The sequence below is a fragment of the Marmota monax genome, unplaced genomic scaffold, assembly GCF_021218885.2.
Source record: "Marmota monax isolate L192 unplaced genomic scaffold, Marmota_monax_Labrador192_F-V1.1 WCK01_AAM20220418_F8-fsc00036, whole genome shotgun sequence".
Classification (NCBI taxonomy): domain Eukaryota; kingdom Metazoa; phylum Chordata; class Mammalia; order Rodentia; family Sciuridae; genus Marmota; species Marmota monax.
In genome coordinates, this window is record NW_026694491.1 from 4,531,996 (window position 1) to 4,552,408 (window position 20,413).

General features: G+C 36.2%; 1 protein-coding gene across 2 annotated transcripts in view; it reads left to right on the top strand.

The window, feature by feature from the left end:
* Ntn4 (netrin 4) overlaps positions 1 to 20,413 on the top strand; it is a 106,815-nt gene that overhangs the window by 79,418 nt on the left and 6,984 nt on the right. The window contains exons 6-8 of one of the 2 annotated variants that reach the window (XM_046419326.2): positions 6,997 to 7,210; positions 7,569 to 7,681; positions 18,092 to 18,160. In XM_046419326.2, coding sequence (XP_046275282.1) covers positions 6,997 to 7,210; positions 7,569 to 7,681; positions 18,092 to 18,160 — 396 coding nt within the window. The remainder of the gene's footprint in view (positions 1 to 6,996; positions 7,211 to 7,568; positions 7,682 to 18,091; positions 18,161 to 20,413) is intronic. The other variant, XM_058571290.1, reaches the window with a different exon arrangement.

The window sequence follows — 20,413 nt, forward strand, 5'->3', positions numbered from 1 at the left end:
CTGCATAGTTTCCAAGTGGTATTTTTATCTGGTAATTATGCAAAAAGTCCCATTGACAGAAGTCCACAAGTACATGTGATAGAATCACATTTTCCTCTGGCCATTCCTGGAAAGTATGTTTTAAAATACAGGGTAATACAGAGAGGTCAACTTCTAGAAAAGCTCAGATTTTCCAGTAGATGAAAATGTAATGGTGGTATAATACCATATATTGCTGTGATAAGGGGTCCTACAGCATCCTTCATCTGGCTGAATCTCCCTATCTGCTGTCAACCAAATCAACTTAAATGAGTGATACAGTAACTTTTGTTTTAGTCATGTCAAAATGAAGAAAGCATTATACTTTTACATGAAATTTCATTTAATGTCATTTCTACAGTTTTGAAGTTAGAAGTTTTATATATTCACTTAACATATATTATATAAGTCCTCCTAATTATTTAATTAAAAAATGAGAAACAAATCAAAGAAAGTGTCCTCAAAATGAAACAACTGAAAAAAATATTAGGGGATTTAATTTAGAAACAATTAACCCCAACTGCATGAATTTAAATAAAGCCATTTTCTTGAGAATGTTGTACCAGCAAAAATCTTTACTTCTCTCCATGTATTAGGTAAAAATTTTTAAATATTGGAATTACCCGTCTAAACTATGGCTCTCTTTGAAGGGCCAAGATTCTGTCATTTAAATACGACCCCTAGTAAATAATTGCTCAGTACTTATCACATTGTAACTGCTCATTAAATGCTTGGTGAGTGAATGGTTAAATGCTGCCTTACACAAACTCACACACTATTAAGTCTTTCAAACTGTGTCTTTTATGTTTTCCTCCATTGTTCTTTGAAAAGAGTTTTCATCATTGCTTTTTAATTCAATTTAATGACCATTTTTTGAGCATCCATAATGTACCATTTGGAATTCTTATTGCGTGCTATAGACATACACTATCTCTCAGTTAATCTTCATATAACCCGGTAAAATAAAAGGGTGAGACTCAGGTTAAAAAGGAGCACTGCAGGGCATAGTTGAATGTGGGTGGGAGCTTATAGACTGGCTTGACAGAGAAAGAAAAGAAAATACCTAGTGTCTGCAATGCAAAGAGTGTGATCAGAGATTAAAGAAGAAATGCTATTTTTAAGGCACTGGAGGGCTTCAAAGAAAGGATATGTTAGATTCAATTATGTTAGAATAAAGAATGACTTCTAAAAGATGGTAAGCCTGTCCCACTGGGGAAGGAAGGGGGCTGCACCTCACTTCTCTCTTCTGAATATTGATATATTTCAATTTCAAAAGTTTAACAAGAAATATGTCATCAGAGCTCCTACATTGAACACTCTCACCCCACAAATGGTTGAATTGGGGCAACTCTTAGGAATGACATTTGAGATAGATCTGGAAAGATGTATGGAATTTCAACAGATGGATATGGGAAGAAAAATTTCCCTACAAAAATTAATAAAGAAACAGGAAAGTTTGGGTATGTCTAGAAATTTAATTAGATAAGGACCATATGCAAGAGAGTAATGAAAGGCTCAGTATGGGCCATAGTATGAAGCATCTGAAATGTTTGGCGAAGCAGTGATTGCATTTTGTAAACTACAAATACTTCATAAGCATAGAATTATTATTATCAACTAGCATTTCTTAATTGAGTGGGTAAATAAATGAGTGAACATGAGATTCTTCCCCAAAAGACAATATACACCTTTCACCAAAAAAAGCAACATTTCATGTTCTGTCATAGTGGTTCTCAACCAAGGAGAGCACATGGAGGGTTGGGATGGAAGTTTACACACAGAAAAGAATTTTTGCAAACTTCACACAGTATTACTGGTTTGAGAACCACTGCTCTACTGACTCTTTGTTAAAAGTTGAAAGAGAGATCTACACAAAGTAGCATGCCATCAGAGCCTATAAGTATAGAAAAAGCCGAAAAGTTTCCAGCTCCTATTCTCAGAAAAGTCACCAGTGACCTCCTGATGGACAGTGTTACTGGCCTATTATCAATTGTATGTGACTCAGGCATTCTCCATTGTTGGACACTGCTAGCCACTTGAAACTTTCTAATCCTTTGTTTCCATAACAATGCTGTCTTTATTTTTTCCTCCCTGTCTACCTGGTGCCTAACAATCTGTTTCAGAAGTTCTTACTCATGTAACCAAGTACACTCTGTGGATGTCCTCCAGTAACCTATTCTTGATTGTCTTCTTATTCTATACATTATCCCTGCAATGTCTCATCTAACCCTCCCAGTTTCAACTACCATTGACTGGTAACTCTCAAAAGTATTTTTATGATTCCCAACTTTTCTTCTAAGCCTCCGATCATGTCTAGTTGCCCATTATAATGTATTAGCATATCCTTCAAGCATCTCAAAGTTGGTATGTTTGACCCTGAACTCCTTCTTTTCTCCCTTCCTTCCAAACCACTCCCTTCTGAATGTGGATCCATCTCAACCTTCTCAAGCCTTAATTCCAAATCTTTATAAATAGTGTCATTATCCATTCAGTTTTATAAACTAGAAATTCTAAAATCTGCCTCAACTTGTTTGTCCCTTAACGATTTATTCTTCCTCATCTGGATAGTCCCCAAATTCTTTATATCTTAAAAAAAAAAAGTTTTTCATATGCAAACTTCTCTCCCATTCCCACACCTCCACACCTGCTGTTTTAATCCTTTCCTTGCTATCATTTCCCTGGCTTTCCTGCCACTGGTATAGTCTATACAAAGCCACCAAATTGTATGTCAAAATTAAATCCTAATCACATCATGATTCTGCTTTAAAATGTCCCATGGTTCATTATGCCCACAGGACAAAATGCATCTTCTTGGCATAGGACCTTCCACAATCTGGAATCCCAACCCCAGTCCAACCTACTCTACAGCTTTCCACTCGGCTCATCTCCCTTCCACTGCTTTCTGTTCACGCACACTCCAGCTACACTAAGCTCCTCACGTTCCCCACACAGGCCATGCTATTTCACATGATTCCCACGGCCTGGAATGTGCTTCAGGTCAATTCCAGAAATGCTTATTTGAGCATCTACTATGTACTGGACACTGTTCTAAACCTCAAAAACAAAAATAAGAAGATAAAGATCCCCCTGTCATTTCAATTGACTATCTACAAATTTAATTGGAAAATCAATTTTGGGGACAAATGTAACATTATATTATATTTCTATATATAGATAACAATGATAAAAGTATTCAGAAAATCTAAGATGGGTAGTGCTGATGATATAAACATATTTGTAGATTAAAAAAAACTGTAAATTGAGGCCACATTCTCTTGCAGTGGCATATATCTGATCCTTCCACAGTAAAAAGTGTCTAATGTAACCAACATTCTACCAACTGGCTAGCTAAATGGGACAACATCAGCACAGTGCTTGGTCAACTTTGTTTTCTGTTGAGTCTGCGCAAAGCCCTTTTTTTGTTTCATGATCTCCTTAGAAAACCAGGATATTTGAGTTAACAAATTTTCTGGGTAAATTATCTTATCCACCTGATGTAAAGAACATTATGAAGTGTATGTTTTGTGATAAGCACTTACATTTTTCACAAGGGGTATATTCTTATATCTCTTCCCTAAATACTGACATCATCCATTCCTTTCTCCCTCCCAAACCTCCAACTGTAACAAAGATACATCTTATACCTTTAAAACACAATAAATCTAATTTTGCATATTATTGTGATTAGTTTTTTCCCAATAAATATGAGAAGAAAAAGAAAAAGACTCTTCTTTCAGTGATTCAGAGCCTAGTTCTAAGGACCACAGGTATATTAACAAATAAAAACAATGAATTGTGATACACAAAAATTAGAAATATATACAAAGAACAGAGGCAGCATAGAGGAGAGAGTGGATAACTGGAGGAGCAGGACAAGAAAACATGTCAGGATCTGGATGGACAAGATGGGAAAAGCATCGCAGGCAAGGCCAAGGGCACCCAGGGTCCACGAGTCAGTGAGAGTTTCACCATCACACAGAAACATGAAACACAATGGGGTGAACTGTATACCTAAAAATGACTAAGATGATAAATTTTATGGTGTTTAATCACAATTAACTATGATTTTTTTTGAAAGCACAATGAGTAAAGCCAGAATGAGCAGCTTCCTACCTTCCCCACCTTTTCAACTCAGACAAAACTCCTTTTTTGTCTGTTAGATCTGGTTCATGATCCAACACCCCTCTCTGTGTGTCCTCAGGATTCCCTCTGATGGCTTGGCTGTGCTCCCACAGCGCCTTAAGCGTACCTCTATTTAGAACATCACAGCGTATGGAAGTTCTAGCATAGTTTTCTGCTTCCCCCACAAGACCATGAGTTCCTTGGGAGCTAGCACCATACCTCACACAAATACAGATACCATACCTCTATAAGAATCTCTTTTGCACTAATTAGTTAATTTACTACTGATAAACTCTATTTGCCAGACACCACACTACCAGCTGTGTATACCTGTTCTTCTTTCTTACAGCTTTATGAAGATAGACATATTTTTATTTTCATTTTTACAGACAAGGAAATGGGATGGGAGGCTAGGTGATTTGCCAAAGGTCATACAGTTGGATAGTGGGGAAATGAAGACAAGCTGACATTTTAATAACAAAATAACTAGTAAATGAAGTTCCAAAGATATGGCAGAGAATTGACCTATTCCATATCAGACACCATGTTATATGCCTTGCTGATGCAGTTTCATTTAAAAGAACTTCAACCTAGCTGGGCATGGTGGCACAGGCCTGTAATCTCAGCAGCTCTGGAGGCTGAGGCAGGAGGATTTTGAGTTCAAAGCCAGTCTCAGCAAAAGTGAGGTGCTAAACAACTAAGTGAGATCCTGTCTCTAAACAAATACAAAATAGGACTGGGGATGTGGCTAAGTGGTCTAGTGCCCCTGAGTTCATCCCTGGTACCAAAAAATAAAACTTCAACGTCATGAAATCTCCATAAGATGTAACTATCACAGTAAAGAAACCAATGTTCATGAGGCAGAGTGGTGCACACATGCAATTCAAGAGACTCAGGAGGCTGATACAGGAGGATCTCAATTTCAAAGCCAGCCTCAGCAACTTGGTGAGACCCTGTCTCAAAATAAAAAAAAAATAAAAATAATTTTTTTTTAAAGAGCTAAAGGTGTGGTTTGATGGTTAAGTACCTCTGGGTTCAATCTCTGGAAACAAAAAAAAGAAACCAAGTTTCAGGACAGTTAAATTTTTTGACTAAAATCACAGACTAGTGGGCAGCAGCATCATTAGCTGCAATCCCTCCCAGCATTTCTCATTTGATCTTTGGAGGAAGGAGTGAAAAAATGAAAATAAAGAGATTTTTAAGGTAAAGTAAAGATCATCTAGAGGACCTTGTTAATGCACCAGAATCATCAGACTAAGTGGGAAGAGTGAATGGAATATTAAAGAAAAAAATAGATGGGGGTTCTGGGGGCTGGAGTTGTGGCTCAGTGGTGTAGCACTTGCCTCTCACAAGTGAGGAGGCACTGGGTTCAATCCTCAGCACCACATAAAAATAAAATAAATAAAATAAAGGTATTGTGTCCATGTAACAACTAAAAAAAATCAAAACTAGGTAAAATTGAGTAGAGTTGATGAGTATCACTTAGGGGACCCACCTGAAGTTAAGGTACATGAATTTGTGATGAACTCAATAAGCACAGAGATAGATATTTTATTTATATACGTGTGTGTGTGTGTGTGTGTATTATTTCTGCTATCCCAGCAAAAAAGAAATACTGTGGATTGTCAATCTGTGAGCAGAAGGTAATTCTGGGAGTAGGAGAGGGTTGAGGAGAAGGATTTGCAGAATTGTCTGAATACAGATTTTACTCTGAGGAGCTAGATTTAACCCCACCCAGGTTAAACCCAACTTTCCTCCATCACCAAACCCAAACCTTCTCTGCTATGAGTCTGGACAACTCACCTATTTTATCTGGTGACACTGTAAATTCATGTCTACTAACCTTGAAGGCCTTACTGCCTGCTGCCTGACAACTAATTATACTTCACTTCCTAAGTCTCTCACTCTCCCACTCTTCATATTTCCATCATCTCTCTCACCTGATGGTGACCTTGCTTCCTACTTTATCCCAAAACCAAGCCATCAGAAGAAAAGTCCCACCAGCTGCCACCCCTGTGATTATGTGCTCTGCCTTCCACCTGTGTCTGTGAACTGATCATGCTCCTACCTGAGACCAGCACCTCTTCTACTTCAGATCCTGTCCCTCCTTCTCTACTCAAGCATCCCTCCAACAATTCTCCCATCTCTCTTTTCGTTATCAGTTTTCCCCTTTCTACTGGATCATTCCCATCAATGTCAAACATCACATATGCTGTGATTTCTCCCATTTTAAAACAAAACAAACAAAATCCTACTCTTCCACTTGAGTTTGTATCCCTACCCAGCTTTAGATACCACCTTATTTCTGTGCCAAAAGATCTGTTATCATGCTCAGAATCCTCCATTCCCATTCTCTTCTGAGTCCTCTTTAATTATATTCCTGACTCACTGTTATGCTGAAATGGTTCCTATGAAAGATATCAATGGCCTTCATGTTGCTAAATGCAACAATCCATTCCCCTTCCTCATCTTTGATCTATCAGCATTTGACACAGTTGAGGCTTAACTTCGTTTGGCTTCCAAAACATCATATAACTCCTTCTGTATATGATTTGAAATGCTCCTTCTATCTCCTTTGCTGGTTCATCCTCATCACCGCAACTAAACAGCATTCTTATTTAATGACTTCAATTTTAGAATAAATTATGTTCTTTTTGCAGCTGACATGCTTTTCTGATTTTATCTTGCTTAGCTATAATTTAATTAATTCTCATTCTCTGAGCACACACCGACTGACTAAAGGAGGAGTCTCAGAAAGGTGAGGTATAGTGAAGGGAAGCCATTTTGGAATTGCTGAGCCTAATCTACAGATGATCGTCGGTCACTCATCAGTCCTCTGTGTCCTCTTTGTTGTAGTGTGTTCCTGCCATCCAGTTGGATCAGCTATCCTTCCTTTCAGCTCAGTGACCTTCTGTGATCCCAGCAATGGTGACTGCCCTTGCAAGCCTGGGGTGGCAGGGCCACACTGTGACAGGTGTATGGTGGGATACTGGGGCTTCGGAGCCTACGGCTGCAGACCTTGTGACTGCGCGGGAAGCTGCGACCCTCTCACAGGGGACTGCATCAGCAGGTGAATGTGCATGGCACTTGCTCTCATCTATGTGTATTTCAGATTCTTTCAAAGATCTGGTAGTGATCTGGAAAATCTTGGATGCCATTAGCAAAGATATATTTGCACATATATTTAAAGAATTTTGGTCACATTGCAGAGCCAAGTAATTTATTCTTGCAAGACTAGAGATCATCTAGTCCATTTTGCAAGATAAATTATTCTTCACTATACTTTCTTAAAACACTTTTGCATCCTAGAAAGTGAGAGTATGGAAAGACAATGATAAGGTTGGAATCTCTATGTATAGATTCATTTCCACTCAAGTTCTAAAAAATTGCTTCATAAGTTCTTCATTGTTCTCTGTTTTATTAAGCAGCACAGACATAGACTGGTATCATGAAGTTCCTGACTTCCATTCCATGTATAATAAGAGCGAGCCAACCTGGGAGTGGGAGGATGAGCAAGGATTTTCTGCACTTCGACACTCAGGTGAGACAGATATAACTTGATATCATATTTTCAGGTCTGGTCTTGAGTAATCATGAATGTAACAAACCAGGGACAGCTTTTGGATCCTGTGAAGAGAGCTCTTTAGTTTTATGGTTTAATACAGCAATGATTCCCATAGTATGAAACTGAAATTTTTCTGAGAGGTATTTTAACAAACCTGTTTATTTTCTGTTAGGATAACATATCTAGTTAGTACAGAAAATGTGGAAAATGTAAAACATCAGAGTAAATGGGAAAAAATCATCCTAGGTCTCATTATCACACTGTGAAGATTTTGGGGTATTTCCCTCTACAGCCTAATGTTCTACATAGTTAAGGCATAACTGAATAGATCTGGAAATGTACAGATCCATTTAAAGGAAAAAGTATTCTTACAGACTAGTCTAATATGTTCAAAGCAAAAGCTACATGTGAAATCTTTATATTTATAGTCTTTTTACAACTGTAAAACAAAAGTAATTTTACAAGGTAAATATAAGCCAAGTAATAACATAAATAAAATTACTGTTAATTAAATATGAAAAATGATTTTTGTTGTCTATTCTGATTCTTTAAGTTTGTCAAATCTATACTATTTCCTCTGACTTAATTGTCCTATGATATTTTTCCATTCCTTCTTTTCATGAGCTTGCTGTGACATAGGTTTTTTTTTTTCCTGGTTGTAGGATTTCTTTTCTTTTTTTTTTTAATTGATTTTATTTTTTAAATACACGACAGTAGAATGCATTACAATTCTTATTACATATATATATATACCACAATTTTTCATATCTCTGTTTGTATATAAAGTAGGTTGACACCCAATTAGTGTCTTCATACATGTACTTTGGATAATGATGTCCATACTTCCTTTCTGTGTTCATCCTGTCTCAGTCTTCTCTTATAGAAAATCAAGTGATTTTATTTAGCACCAAATTGCTCATTTAACACAGTTTCAAATGTGGACCAGGAAGCCAGTGTGGCTGGAGCAGAGAACGCCAGGAGGATAGTAAAAGAGAGAGAGTGGAGATTATATAGGCAACTGGAAGGATTTGGGCTTTTACCTGGAGTAAGGCCAAAACCTTTGGAGGGGTGTTTTATTTTTAGTTATGGATGAACCTTTATTTATTTTTATTTATTTATATGTGGTGCTGAGGATTGAACCCAGTGCCTCACACATGCTAGGCAAGCACTCTGCCACTGAGCTACAGCCCCAGACCTCTTTAGAGGGTTTCGACCTGTGATATGGCATTTGAGATAACACCAGTTGGCACAGATGATCTTTTCCTTTGTCATATTCAGCATTGTGGATGCAGGCATAAGCAAAAAAATTGGATTTAATCTGGGTTGAGGTTTTTCCAAGCAAGAATGAAGCAACAGAGGGCTATGATTACTCATGGAATACAAGCTGGATAAGAAAGGATATAAGGGTGAAAAGAGGTTGGGTCAAGAGATTGAAGGGTTTCAAAGGATTGTTGGTGCTGGAAGCATGCTAAAGGATAGGATGTAGAGGTCATCTAAGAAGGGGATGCTTGAAATTGAAACTGAGAATGATAATGAAAATGTCTAAGACATGGTCATGGGAGAAGCTGGAGCCATTGTTTGTAATGCCACCTCCTGTATTGTTTCATATATGTATAAATCCATATATTGTCTATCATGTTTCATAAGCCAAGTACCACAATGCCTTGTTACAGCTTTATAAGGAGCCCTGATTCTTGAAACGCCCTCATTTTGTTTTTCTCTCTTGAAAATATTTTAGCTGCTGGTTTGTTGCTTTTTCCTGTGAAATTCCAATTGAGCTTATTAAGCCCTACAAAAATCTCTGTTGAGATTCTGATTGCAATTTCACTGACATTTTTATAATATTAAGGAGATCCCAATGTGAATGTATCTTTCTATGTATTAAGGTCTTCTATAAGGCCTTTCAGTAACATTTTGTCACTTTTCTCCAAAAAGGCTTTGCATATCTTTTATTAAATTTACTCCTAAATATATTTTAGATTTAATTGCTATTGAGAAATTGTTATTTATTTGAACTTACAAAATATTATTAATATTTTGGGTGGTACTAGGGATTGAACTCAGGGGCACTCGACCACTAAGCCGCATCCCCAGCCCTATTTTGTATTTTATTTTGAAACAAGGTCTCACTGAGTTGCTTAGTGCCTCACCATTGCTGAGGTCTTTGAACTCAAAATAGTCCTGCCTCAGCCACCTGAGCTGCTGGGATTATAGGCATGCACTGCCGCACCCAGCCTAAATTATTATTAATGATATAAAGGAGTATCATTTATTTTTTGGATTTTGATCTTGTATCCAACAATCTTAATGAACCTGTTTACTAATCCCAGTGGTTTATAGTTTATCTTGGATGTTTAAATGTAGACCATCATATCACTAGTAAATATGGACAGTTGTCTCACTTTTAGTTTATACACCTCATTTTTTCCCTTGCCTTATTGCACTGGGTAGTGCCTCCAGTATAATATTTTCCCAAATTTGATGCAAACATTTTGAAAATTTCTCCAACATATTTGATGGTGATTTTTGATATGCTGCCTTTATCAGAAAAAGTCATTCTCTTCTGTTCCTAATTTTATTATTAGTGAGTTTTGTATTTGGCTGTCTTTTCTGTATCCTTTGAGAAAACCATATGGTTTTTCTCTTGTAATCTACTAATATGAGGTTTAAAAATAAGATTTTTCCTATACGAATGTGTATTTTGGAGGTGCTTGATCTATCTACAAAGAAAAATTAGGAATTACTTTATTATAAAATGTTCCTAGAAGTCTTAATTGTTTATTTTTTTAAAATACTGTAATGTTAGACTTGTGTGCATGGAAGTAATTAAGATACATCATTATTGTAGTTTAAAAGTTGCATATGATAAGACAGTTTTTGTTTTTACCAAATGGTCTATTCCCCATCCCAAGGCAAGCATGAATAAAATTAGGTTAAATGCAAATTTTAAAAAAAAGATTTTTTCCTATATCAAGCTATTCTTTCGGTCTTAGGATAAGCCCTTTGGTCATGATATATTTTTATTCATACATTGCAGAGTTCAATCTGCAAGGATTTTTTGGTTTTTTAGTTTGTTTATTTGTTTAGAATTTTTCTATGTTTATAATTGATTGTTGGCCTATAACTTATGGTATCATATATCTGGATAAGTTAGAAGATCCTTCTACCATTATTTTTATCTATTATCTGCAATAATTTATATTGAAATACAGTCATGTGTCACTTAATTACAAGGATATGTTGTGAGAAATTGCATTGTTGTGCAAACATCATAAAATGTACTTACGTAAACTAAGATAGCTATGACTTAGTGGTATAATTTTATGGGACCAGCAGAGTGTTTGCAATCCTTCATTGACAGAGACGTCATTATACAGTGCATGACTAGAATTATCTGCTTGAATGTTTGTTAAAACTTATTTACAAAACCATCTTGACATGGTGTTTGTGAGTAGAAGAAAATATTTAATTACTGATTGATTATCTTCAATGGTTATTAATTATTTTAATATTGAGTTGGTTTTAATACTTAAAGTTTTCTATAAAATTATCAATTTTATTTAATTTTAAAAATCTTATTGATGCTGGGCACAGTGGCACATGCCTATAATTCCAGAGACTCAAGAGTTTAATGCAGAGGGATCACAAATTCAAGGCCAGATAGCAACTTTGCAAGACTCCATCTCAAAAACTAAAAAGGGCTGAGAAATACCTATACAAAAACAAAAAATAAAAAAACTTATTGGTATAAAGTTAAACATAGTATTCACTTATAAGTTTTTAACTTTCTACTCAATTTGCAGTTAGTTTTCCTTTTAGTCCTTAACCTTATTTCTGTATTTTGTTCTTATTGTCTTAATTGGCTTTACTGATCTTTTTTTAAATTTTTATGTTATATATGACTACAGAATGCATTACAATTCATATTACACATATAGAGCACAATTTTTCACATTGTACCAAAGTAGAGTCACACCATTCATGTCTTCATATATGTACTTAGGATAGTGATATCCATCTCCTTCCACCTTCTTTCCTACCCTTATGCCCCCTCCTTTCCCCTCCCTCACTTTGTCCTATCTAGAGTTCATCTAATCCTCCCCTGCTCCCCCAACCCCAACCCCATTATGAATCAGCATCCTTGAATCAGAAAAAACATTTGGCATGTGTTTTTTTTGGGATTTGCTAACTTCAGTTGGCATTATATTCTCCAACTCCATCCATTTACCTGTAAATACCATGATTTTATTCTCTTTAAATGCTGAATGATATTCCATTTTGTATATATACCACATTTTCTACTGAAGGGCATCTAGGTTGGTTCCACAGTTTAGCTATTGTGAATTGTCATGCTATAAACATTGATGTGGCTGTGTCCCTGTAGTATGCTGTTTTTAAGTCCTTTGGGTATAGACCAAGGAGTGGGATAGCTAGGTCAAATGGTGGTTCTATTCCCAGTTTTCCAAGAATTCTCCATAATGCTTTCCATATTGGGTACACCAATTTGCAGTTCTACCAGCAATGTATGAGTGTGCCTTTTCCCCGACATCCTCGACAACACTTATTGTTGTTTGTATTCTTGATAGCTGCCATTCTGGAGTGAGATGAAATCTTAGAGTAGTTTTGATTTTCATTTCTCTAATTGCTAGAGATGTTGAACATTTTTTTCATATATTTGTGGTTGATGGTATAACATTACTGATCTTAATTTGCTTTTCAAAGAACAACTTTTGATTAAGTTGACTGAATCTATTTAATTTTTCTTTATTTTACTAATTTCTGATCTTATTGTTTTCTAGCTTTGTTGGTTCAATGATTAACTTATTTATTTTAATAATTTTTTAACAAGCTTTTTTAAGGTTATAAATTTCCTAATAAGCTCTCTTTTGCTGAATCCTACTAGATTTTATAGACAGTGTTTTCATTATGATTCAGTTTTAAATATTCTATAATTCCCATTAAGAATTCCTTGTTAACCCACTGAGTTACCTAGAACCTATACTTCATTGATCAAATGTAGGGATTTAAAAAATAAAAACACACAAAACAACTTTTTCTTGATGATCTCTAATCTAATTTCATTATATTATATCAGCTCTTTCAAAACAAAGAAGGCAACCTTAATCTGTTTCTGGGTTACTTCCAGAACTAGCGAGTTTGCAGGGCCTGGTGCTAGTCAAAATGGAAAGCTTCTTGTTCAAAAATGGCAAAGAATGTCAAAGTGCCACCACAGAGCTTTCCATCAAGCACAAAGCCTTTCTCAGCCCAAGGCCCCGTGTAACTGCACAGGTCTCATGCCTGGAAGCCAACCCTGCCAGCTTACCTATGTCTGCAGCTTGCTAAAAACAAAAATCCCAGCTCATGAACAACCATCATTTGGTTTTAGTTTTTGGTTGTGGCTTTTTCCCCAAGCTCCCTCCTTCCTTTGGCAAGGAGAAACTTATCCAATCTGTCTCTAAAAGGTGATCCTCACTGTTGTCCCTTCTTAGTCCCCTTAACCCCTCAGGATCTGAACTCCTGATCACAGCTGCCTGATTCTGAAACCAGATCTGAAAGATCTAAGATATCAGGCCTCTCCTGCTTGGCACATTCATTCATTTCTAATCCTCAGCAATAGGCATCTGGTTTTTGACACAGGCTGTTTTCTCTTTTGTCTAACATTGCTGTAGGTTTTGTCTAACATTGTTGAGGATGTATTCAAGTATGAACTTACAAAACTGTATTGATTGTCTATAATAATTTCCCCCAATTTTTAATTATGAAAATGTTCAAACATACAGAAAGGTTTAAATAGTCACTTATCCATATATCCACACCTCTATTCTGATTCATCCTCTAATCTATATTTTAGATCAGGAAGAAACCACCCAAATTTGAGAAACACTAATATTTGCATGTCTGGTTCTTTTACCTAACTTAATATTATAATAATTTTCCTAATGGTTTCATTTTAATTTGATGATCTCTAATCTAATTTAACAAGAAAGAAGGTGAGAAAGATAAGATTATATGAAGTTGCCACATTTATCTTTTAAGCATCTGGAAAAGAAAACAAATCTTTCCTATGAAATTTTTTTGCCTTAGTGTTACATAGTCTGAATTTTACAACTTTAATAGTCACTTTTACAAGTTTTCATTATCTTTTCTAATACAGTGACTTTTTTATAATTCTCAACTTGGTCTGCTAGGTCAAATTTGTAATAATCACGTCTTTAGGACTATCAGACATTCACTGAGCCCATGATACTTGTTATTAGGGAGCTTATTATTATGTATCTAGTCTTGGAAGTAACCCAGAAACAGATCTGGGCTGCCTTCCTTGTTTTCAGAGAGTTTTATATAATATAATGAAATTAGATTAGAGATCGTCAAGAAAAAGTTTTGTTGTTGTTTTTAAATCCCTACATTTGAGCAATTAAGTACATGTTCTAGCACATAAAGTGGCTGGCACCAGAATGACTCCAGACCCTCATGTCCACCACAGCTGTTAGGTCTGTGATGTCCCCAGAGAGCCTGTAGGATTCATCCATATGAGCCCCAGGTGCAGGGAGACTTTGTTCAGTTTCCTGTTAAACAGCAGCATTCCCACTGGGTATAGGATAGTGATCCTGGCACTTTTTTCTTAATCACTTAATTTAAAAAGTCTGTCTTCAAATTTAGGTGCCTGCATGCCTACAATCTACCATAAGTTTCCATAAAAAACTTTCAACTAGAAGTATAAGGCACTATTCCAACAAAATACCCTTACTTCTTAAGTTCTTTCTTCTCTTTCTTTTTTCTTGTTTCTTTTTGGTGGTGCTGGGGACAAAACCCAAGGCCTGCATATGCTAGGCAAGTGCTCTCCCACTGCATGACATCTTCAGTCCCTTAATACCCTTAATTTCTACCACTTCTTGTGAGGTAAAGATCACCAGATATAAAATTTCACTTCCTAATACCAAAACTGGTTTTAAATAGTGCCATGGACTTGTAAATAATGCTCATTTTTCAAAATGTTCTAGTAACTAGGTTAATTCAATTTTAAAAAATCATATTGGTGCTGGGTACAGTGGCACATACCTATAATCCCACCAACTCAGGAAGCTAAGGTAGGGGGAATCACAAATTCAAGGCCAGACTGGTCAACTTTGCAAGACTCCATCTAGTAACCTAGTTACTACAACATTTTGAAACTAAACAGGTTTTTCTCTCCTTCCAGATTCACATTTGGAAACTATATCTGGGCTGAAGCCTGACCAACAAATTTTAATGTTTGAGCTCTAAGCATATGAAAAAGGAGTATTATTAGGCAGACAAAGACCTTCAAATAATTCTAAAAGGCTGAAAGACTAAAGAGGAGAGCATTGCATTGAGGAATAGTATATGCCATTTGGAGTTTCACACCAAATTATTTTATATATTTTTTTTATTTATGCAGTTCTGAAGATGGAACCCAGGGCCTCACACACACTAGACAGGTGCTCTACCACTGAGCTACACCCCCAACCCTCCATTAGGTTTTTATTTCATGGTAGTTACTATACTTTCCTGTTTTGGTAGATTTATAGAAGGCCATGAGCTATTTCACTTAGGTTACTACAACTTGTGCATGAGTAAAACTCTGCTATGTTGAGATTATAAGCAATATTATTTAACAGATCACAGTAGCTGATTTGAGCACCTTTGACTTCTCTTTTCCACTATTTCATTCCACAGTGATTTTCCACTTGTAAACTCATTCTCTGATTTTGTTGGCAGCTTTAGCCACAGTGGACAGGCCAATGTTTTCCACGTCACTCAATCTACCTGGTTTCACCAGAATCATCCTCTCACTTCTACCTTTCAAATCTCTAATTCATTATATTCCCCCTTGTACTAGACCTCTGCTGCTTCTATCTGGCCAGATCCATTTTCCTTTGTTTCCTGCTATTTGCGGGGACAGCTCCACACAGTTTTCCTATGGGAAGCAGCCCTTTCTACGTCTGTCTTGGAGAAGCCAATCAGATGTTCTCTCTCTGGAATTTAAGTCTAGACCTAAAAGTGGCAAAGCTGAAAGTGTTTTTTAGACTTCATAAAGCCAATGATGAAGCTATAAGAGAATACCCAGGAGTCCATACTGACTGGATCTCCAGTGCTTTTCTGATTCCTGATCTTTCTGAGTTCTGTTTCCCCCTTCTGTGAGCTATTCCACATTCTTTCAATAAGTCAGGAAACTGTTACATAAACCTTTGAATTAAAGTCCCTTGAAATTCTAATTTCCCCAGTTCTGTTGATACTACAATTCCCTTTTGGTGCTGAAAGCTTCATTTAATGAAATTCTTCTTACCCTTGCCTCCTTCCTCTTCCTTGTACTGGGGATTGAACCCTGGGCAGTACACATTCTAGCCAAGAGCTCCACCCCTAAACTATACTACCAGGCCCTGAAGTTTTGTTTGTTTGTTTGTTTGTTTTCTTCCTTTTCCCTGGCCCTCATCCAACCCATTGTCAAGATTTGCAAACCCCAATTCTGCAGCATCCTTGATGCTTCTTCCTTTTGTGACCCATAGCCACCTCTCTAGTTAGACCCACATTACATAGGACTTAGAGGGACAATATAGTGAAAAGATCAGAGTTTTAGATTCTCCCCAACTGAGGCTTAAAATCTGGCTTTTCTACTTGTTAGCTATCCTGCCTGGGACAAGCTGATTAACTACTTCGAGCTTTCATAGTCTTAATTCATTAATGCCTGCTTCCATAAATAGGCATAAATATTAAGTAATTAGATCATACAGGTAAAGTTCCTCACATATTTATGACTTATAGTTGGCACTCAAATTAGTTATTGATGTTATTGTTATAATTGCTTTCACTAATTTTTAATTGATTCCTGCCTCCATTTCCTCTCCCTTCCAATACTTCTGAGGAAGTAATATCAGATTAATTTTCATATATATGTATTTTTTTAATTCATTTAACCTCTCTAAACAGATCCTCTGTATCTAACAAGTTAAAATCAGGGCCTAATTGGATGTCAATCAGGGCCTTCCCTCACGCCTCTACTACTATTCTCAACTCAGCCAGTACTTAGAATAAATAGGACCACTGACCCTTCCACAAACACTCTGTCCTCTTAGGCTTACATTTCTTTGCTAACTCTTTTATCCCTATATTCTTATCAAATTTCTACCTGTTAAACTATTAAGTGAATAAATAAATGTAAAACAAAATAGTGCCTAGTAGAGTGTGTAGGGGGGGTGTAGCTCAGTGGTAGAGTGCTTGTCTATCATGCACCAGGCCCTGGGTTCAATCTCCAGCACTGAAACAATAAGGAAAGTACCTGGCATAAGCACGCCACATCAAGAGTTAACTGCTATCACCACTCAGTGCTAATAACTTATGAAGTTCATGACAGCAGGAGAGAAGGGGAGAGAAAAGGGGGCAACTATATCTAATCATTAAATCAGTTAAGATTGAAAATCATATCCTTTCTAGGATCTAGGAATATAAAGATGAATAGGACATAATCATTGTCCTCCAGGATCACTCTAAAGAGAATACAAACAGATAATGAGTATGCACATGCTCTATATGGGTCTCGTACAGAGTACTTTGAAAATTCTACATAGCATGGCATTTCTCTCACATATTAGAATTGTAATAATTTTAGCTGTTGTGAGAAAATATCCCACTTTTTCTTCAAAGTCCATTTCAAATTCTTCTTCAGACACAAAACCTTTTCCCACTTTCCCAGACATATGTGACCCACTCAAGCAGACTATGCCTCTCATAGACCACTTACTGCTTTTATACACTTGCTTTATTCACTTCACTGAGTTGTAATCATTAAGGCAAGGATTGTATCTTGCTCATCTTTATATGCTGATATATCTGAAGGTTATATCAGGATTTGCATATCACAGGTGTTAAATTAATACTTTTTAAATTGGATGGTATTACCTTTAATGGACTATCCAATAATTTTATTTGACTTTTGTGGTCATGAACATTAATTATAGAAAATTGTTTTTTCTATAAGTTATCCATTTAATTGTTCCCTTTCATGAATACAGAATATTACCACTGGACATGGAATATTAACATATTGATATTAATATATTTACCATAGCACCAGTTACAAGTACTGAAATATGACACTGTTTCTACCTTCTATATTTTCTTAGGAAAATACTTTATTGGATGATAACTCATTCAATTCAGAAAGAGACTATTTCATGGTTGCTTAGTATTTATGGGTTATGTTGCATGAATCACTCAAGGTTTAAAGGGTGTGTTTCCTGGATTTATTTGCTGATACACATACACACACACACACACACACACACACACATCTCTCTTCTCTCTCTCTCTCTCTCTCTCTCTCTCTTTTTCTCTCAATAACTAATGCCATTTTCCACTTACTTTCTATAGGTAAATGTGAATGTAAGGAACAGGTGTTAGGAAACTCCAAGTCATTCTGTGGAATGAAATATTCATACGGTGAGTTTGAAGTTCTCAAATGTGCTAAGAACCTTTTCAAACCTAGTACAGAGAATTTTTAAGGAAATGGGAGGCCTGGCAGATGACATGAGCACATTACCAAGCACATAGTAGATGCTTAGGAAATGGTAGGGAAGAGAAAGATGATATATTTTAGTGATACACTGAGACTAGCTATCCACCTAGGTCTCTTTGCCAGCTTCTCTGAATACTCTAGACATCTCTACCTTGCAAATACTATGAAAATACATCATATGGAAGAAGAAAAATGGTACTACCCTGAGGAAAGACTTACTATCTTCAAATTCCAAATGGCTTCACATTTATTGCTAAATATATTAAGATTTACCAACATATCTTATCTTACCAACATATTCTTGATCAGTGTATGAGGCTTTTTATTGTTCTATAGTTTATATGGCCTGAAACATGCAGTAGTACTCTGAAGAGAAAATTGTAAGTCATGCTTTCCGAAACCAAGTATTTAGATTCTTGATAACATTGTATTTAATCTCATAAAAGATTAAAAAGTAAATGATAACAAACATATAAATCTTATCTATAATTACATGCATACTTCCCTCTCTTCACCTCTCAATTTGGCTAAATAACAGAATAGATCTGGCTGTTTTAACTTTCTACTGAGGAGATTTGAATATTCTTAATGAGGGAGTGAAGCACCTTGGTCTTCTTAACTATATGACACCTAAAGACTTGGGGAAAAAAATGGTTTCTCCCTTCCCATTCTCTGGCTTATTTGAAAAACACTTCATTTATTTATTACTTTATCACATATTTGTTGAGCAAAATAATGAACAGACAAGGCAACTGCTCTATTTGAGCTTAAAGACCAGTAGAATAATAATGGTGGACATTCGCTGAGCATTTATCATGAGCCAGGCACTATGCTAGTCACCCTTGATGCATTTACTCAGCAAGGCAAGTCCAGACACTACGTCTAGCCAAGCAGTCATGTGAACTTGAGCAGCTCACTTAATTTCTTAAAACCTGCAAGACTAGATGAGTTCTTAAGACCTTTTAGAAGTCTAAACTTTGATGATTCTGTAAAGACTCTGGCAACTGTATTCTCAGAACATAGGATCAGCCAAGATAAGCTTCTCTCCTTATACGCAGTCTTCCAATATGATGTAGATGAGCCAGTAAGAACTTTCCTAATGAAATAGAAAATTGCATCAAGTGTTCATTAGGTCTACTTTCTTCCCCACTCCAACTTACTTCATTACTTAATTCCCAGATCCATCCATTTTATAGATGGAGGGACATAATGGAATCAAAAGTCAAACAAAATACTAGAGCTCTATCATGATACATACTGTACGGTGTATTTCAGAGAAGTTAAAGTATTTCAAATGTTTTCACCACAAAGAAATGATAAATGTTTGAGTAGATCTTCTTGCCCTGATTTGAACATTACACGATATATACATGTATTGAATTAACTCATGGTACTCCATAAATGTGCACTTTTTAAAATCTTAAGTTAAAATACACTTTTAAAATTGTTTTAAAAACTATTAAAATACTGAAGTTCTCCAGTAGAGGGACAGCTTCCCTAACTCCATGTTTTAGTCACCTTTTTTACTGCTGTGACTAAAAGACCCACCAGAACAATTGTAGAGGAAGAAAAGTTTGAGAACTCATGGTTTCAGAGGTCTTAGTCCATAGAAGGCTGGCTCCATTCTTTGGGGCTCAAGGTGAGGCTGAATATCATGGCAGGAGAGTATGGCAGAGGGAAGCAGTTCACATAGTGATCAGAAAGCAGAGAGAGTCTCCACTCCACTCTCCAGATATAAAATATATACCTCGTGGATAACCCCCCCCCACAATGAACCACTTCTTCCAGCCACACCACACCTGCCTCCAGTTACCACTCAGTTAATCCCATCAGGGATTAATTTGCTGATTAGGTTAAGGCTATAACCCAATCATTTACCCTCCAAACCTCTTGCATTGTTTCACATTGTAAGCTTTTGAGGGACACCACATATCTAAACCATAACTCTCCAGTCTGCTTGCATTGTACACCAAGGGAAAAAGAGTAGATAATAGTCATCATATAATCTTTTGAATCTGTAAAATATATTCTAGCAGTAACATTTTCCTCTCTATCATACATTACATATGGTCAACCATGAAAGTATAATACAGTCAGAATCCAAATAAAAACCAGGATAACAATTCAACTTCCTGTTTCTTCTTTCTATATAGATTTGATAGCTGAATGTATTTAAG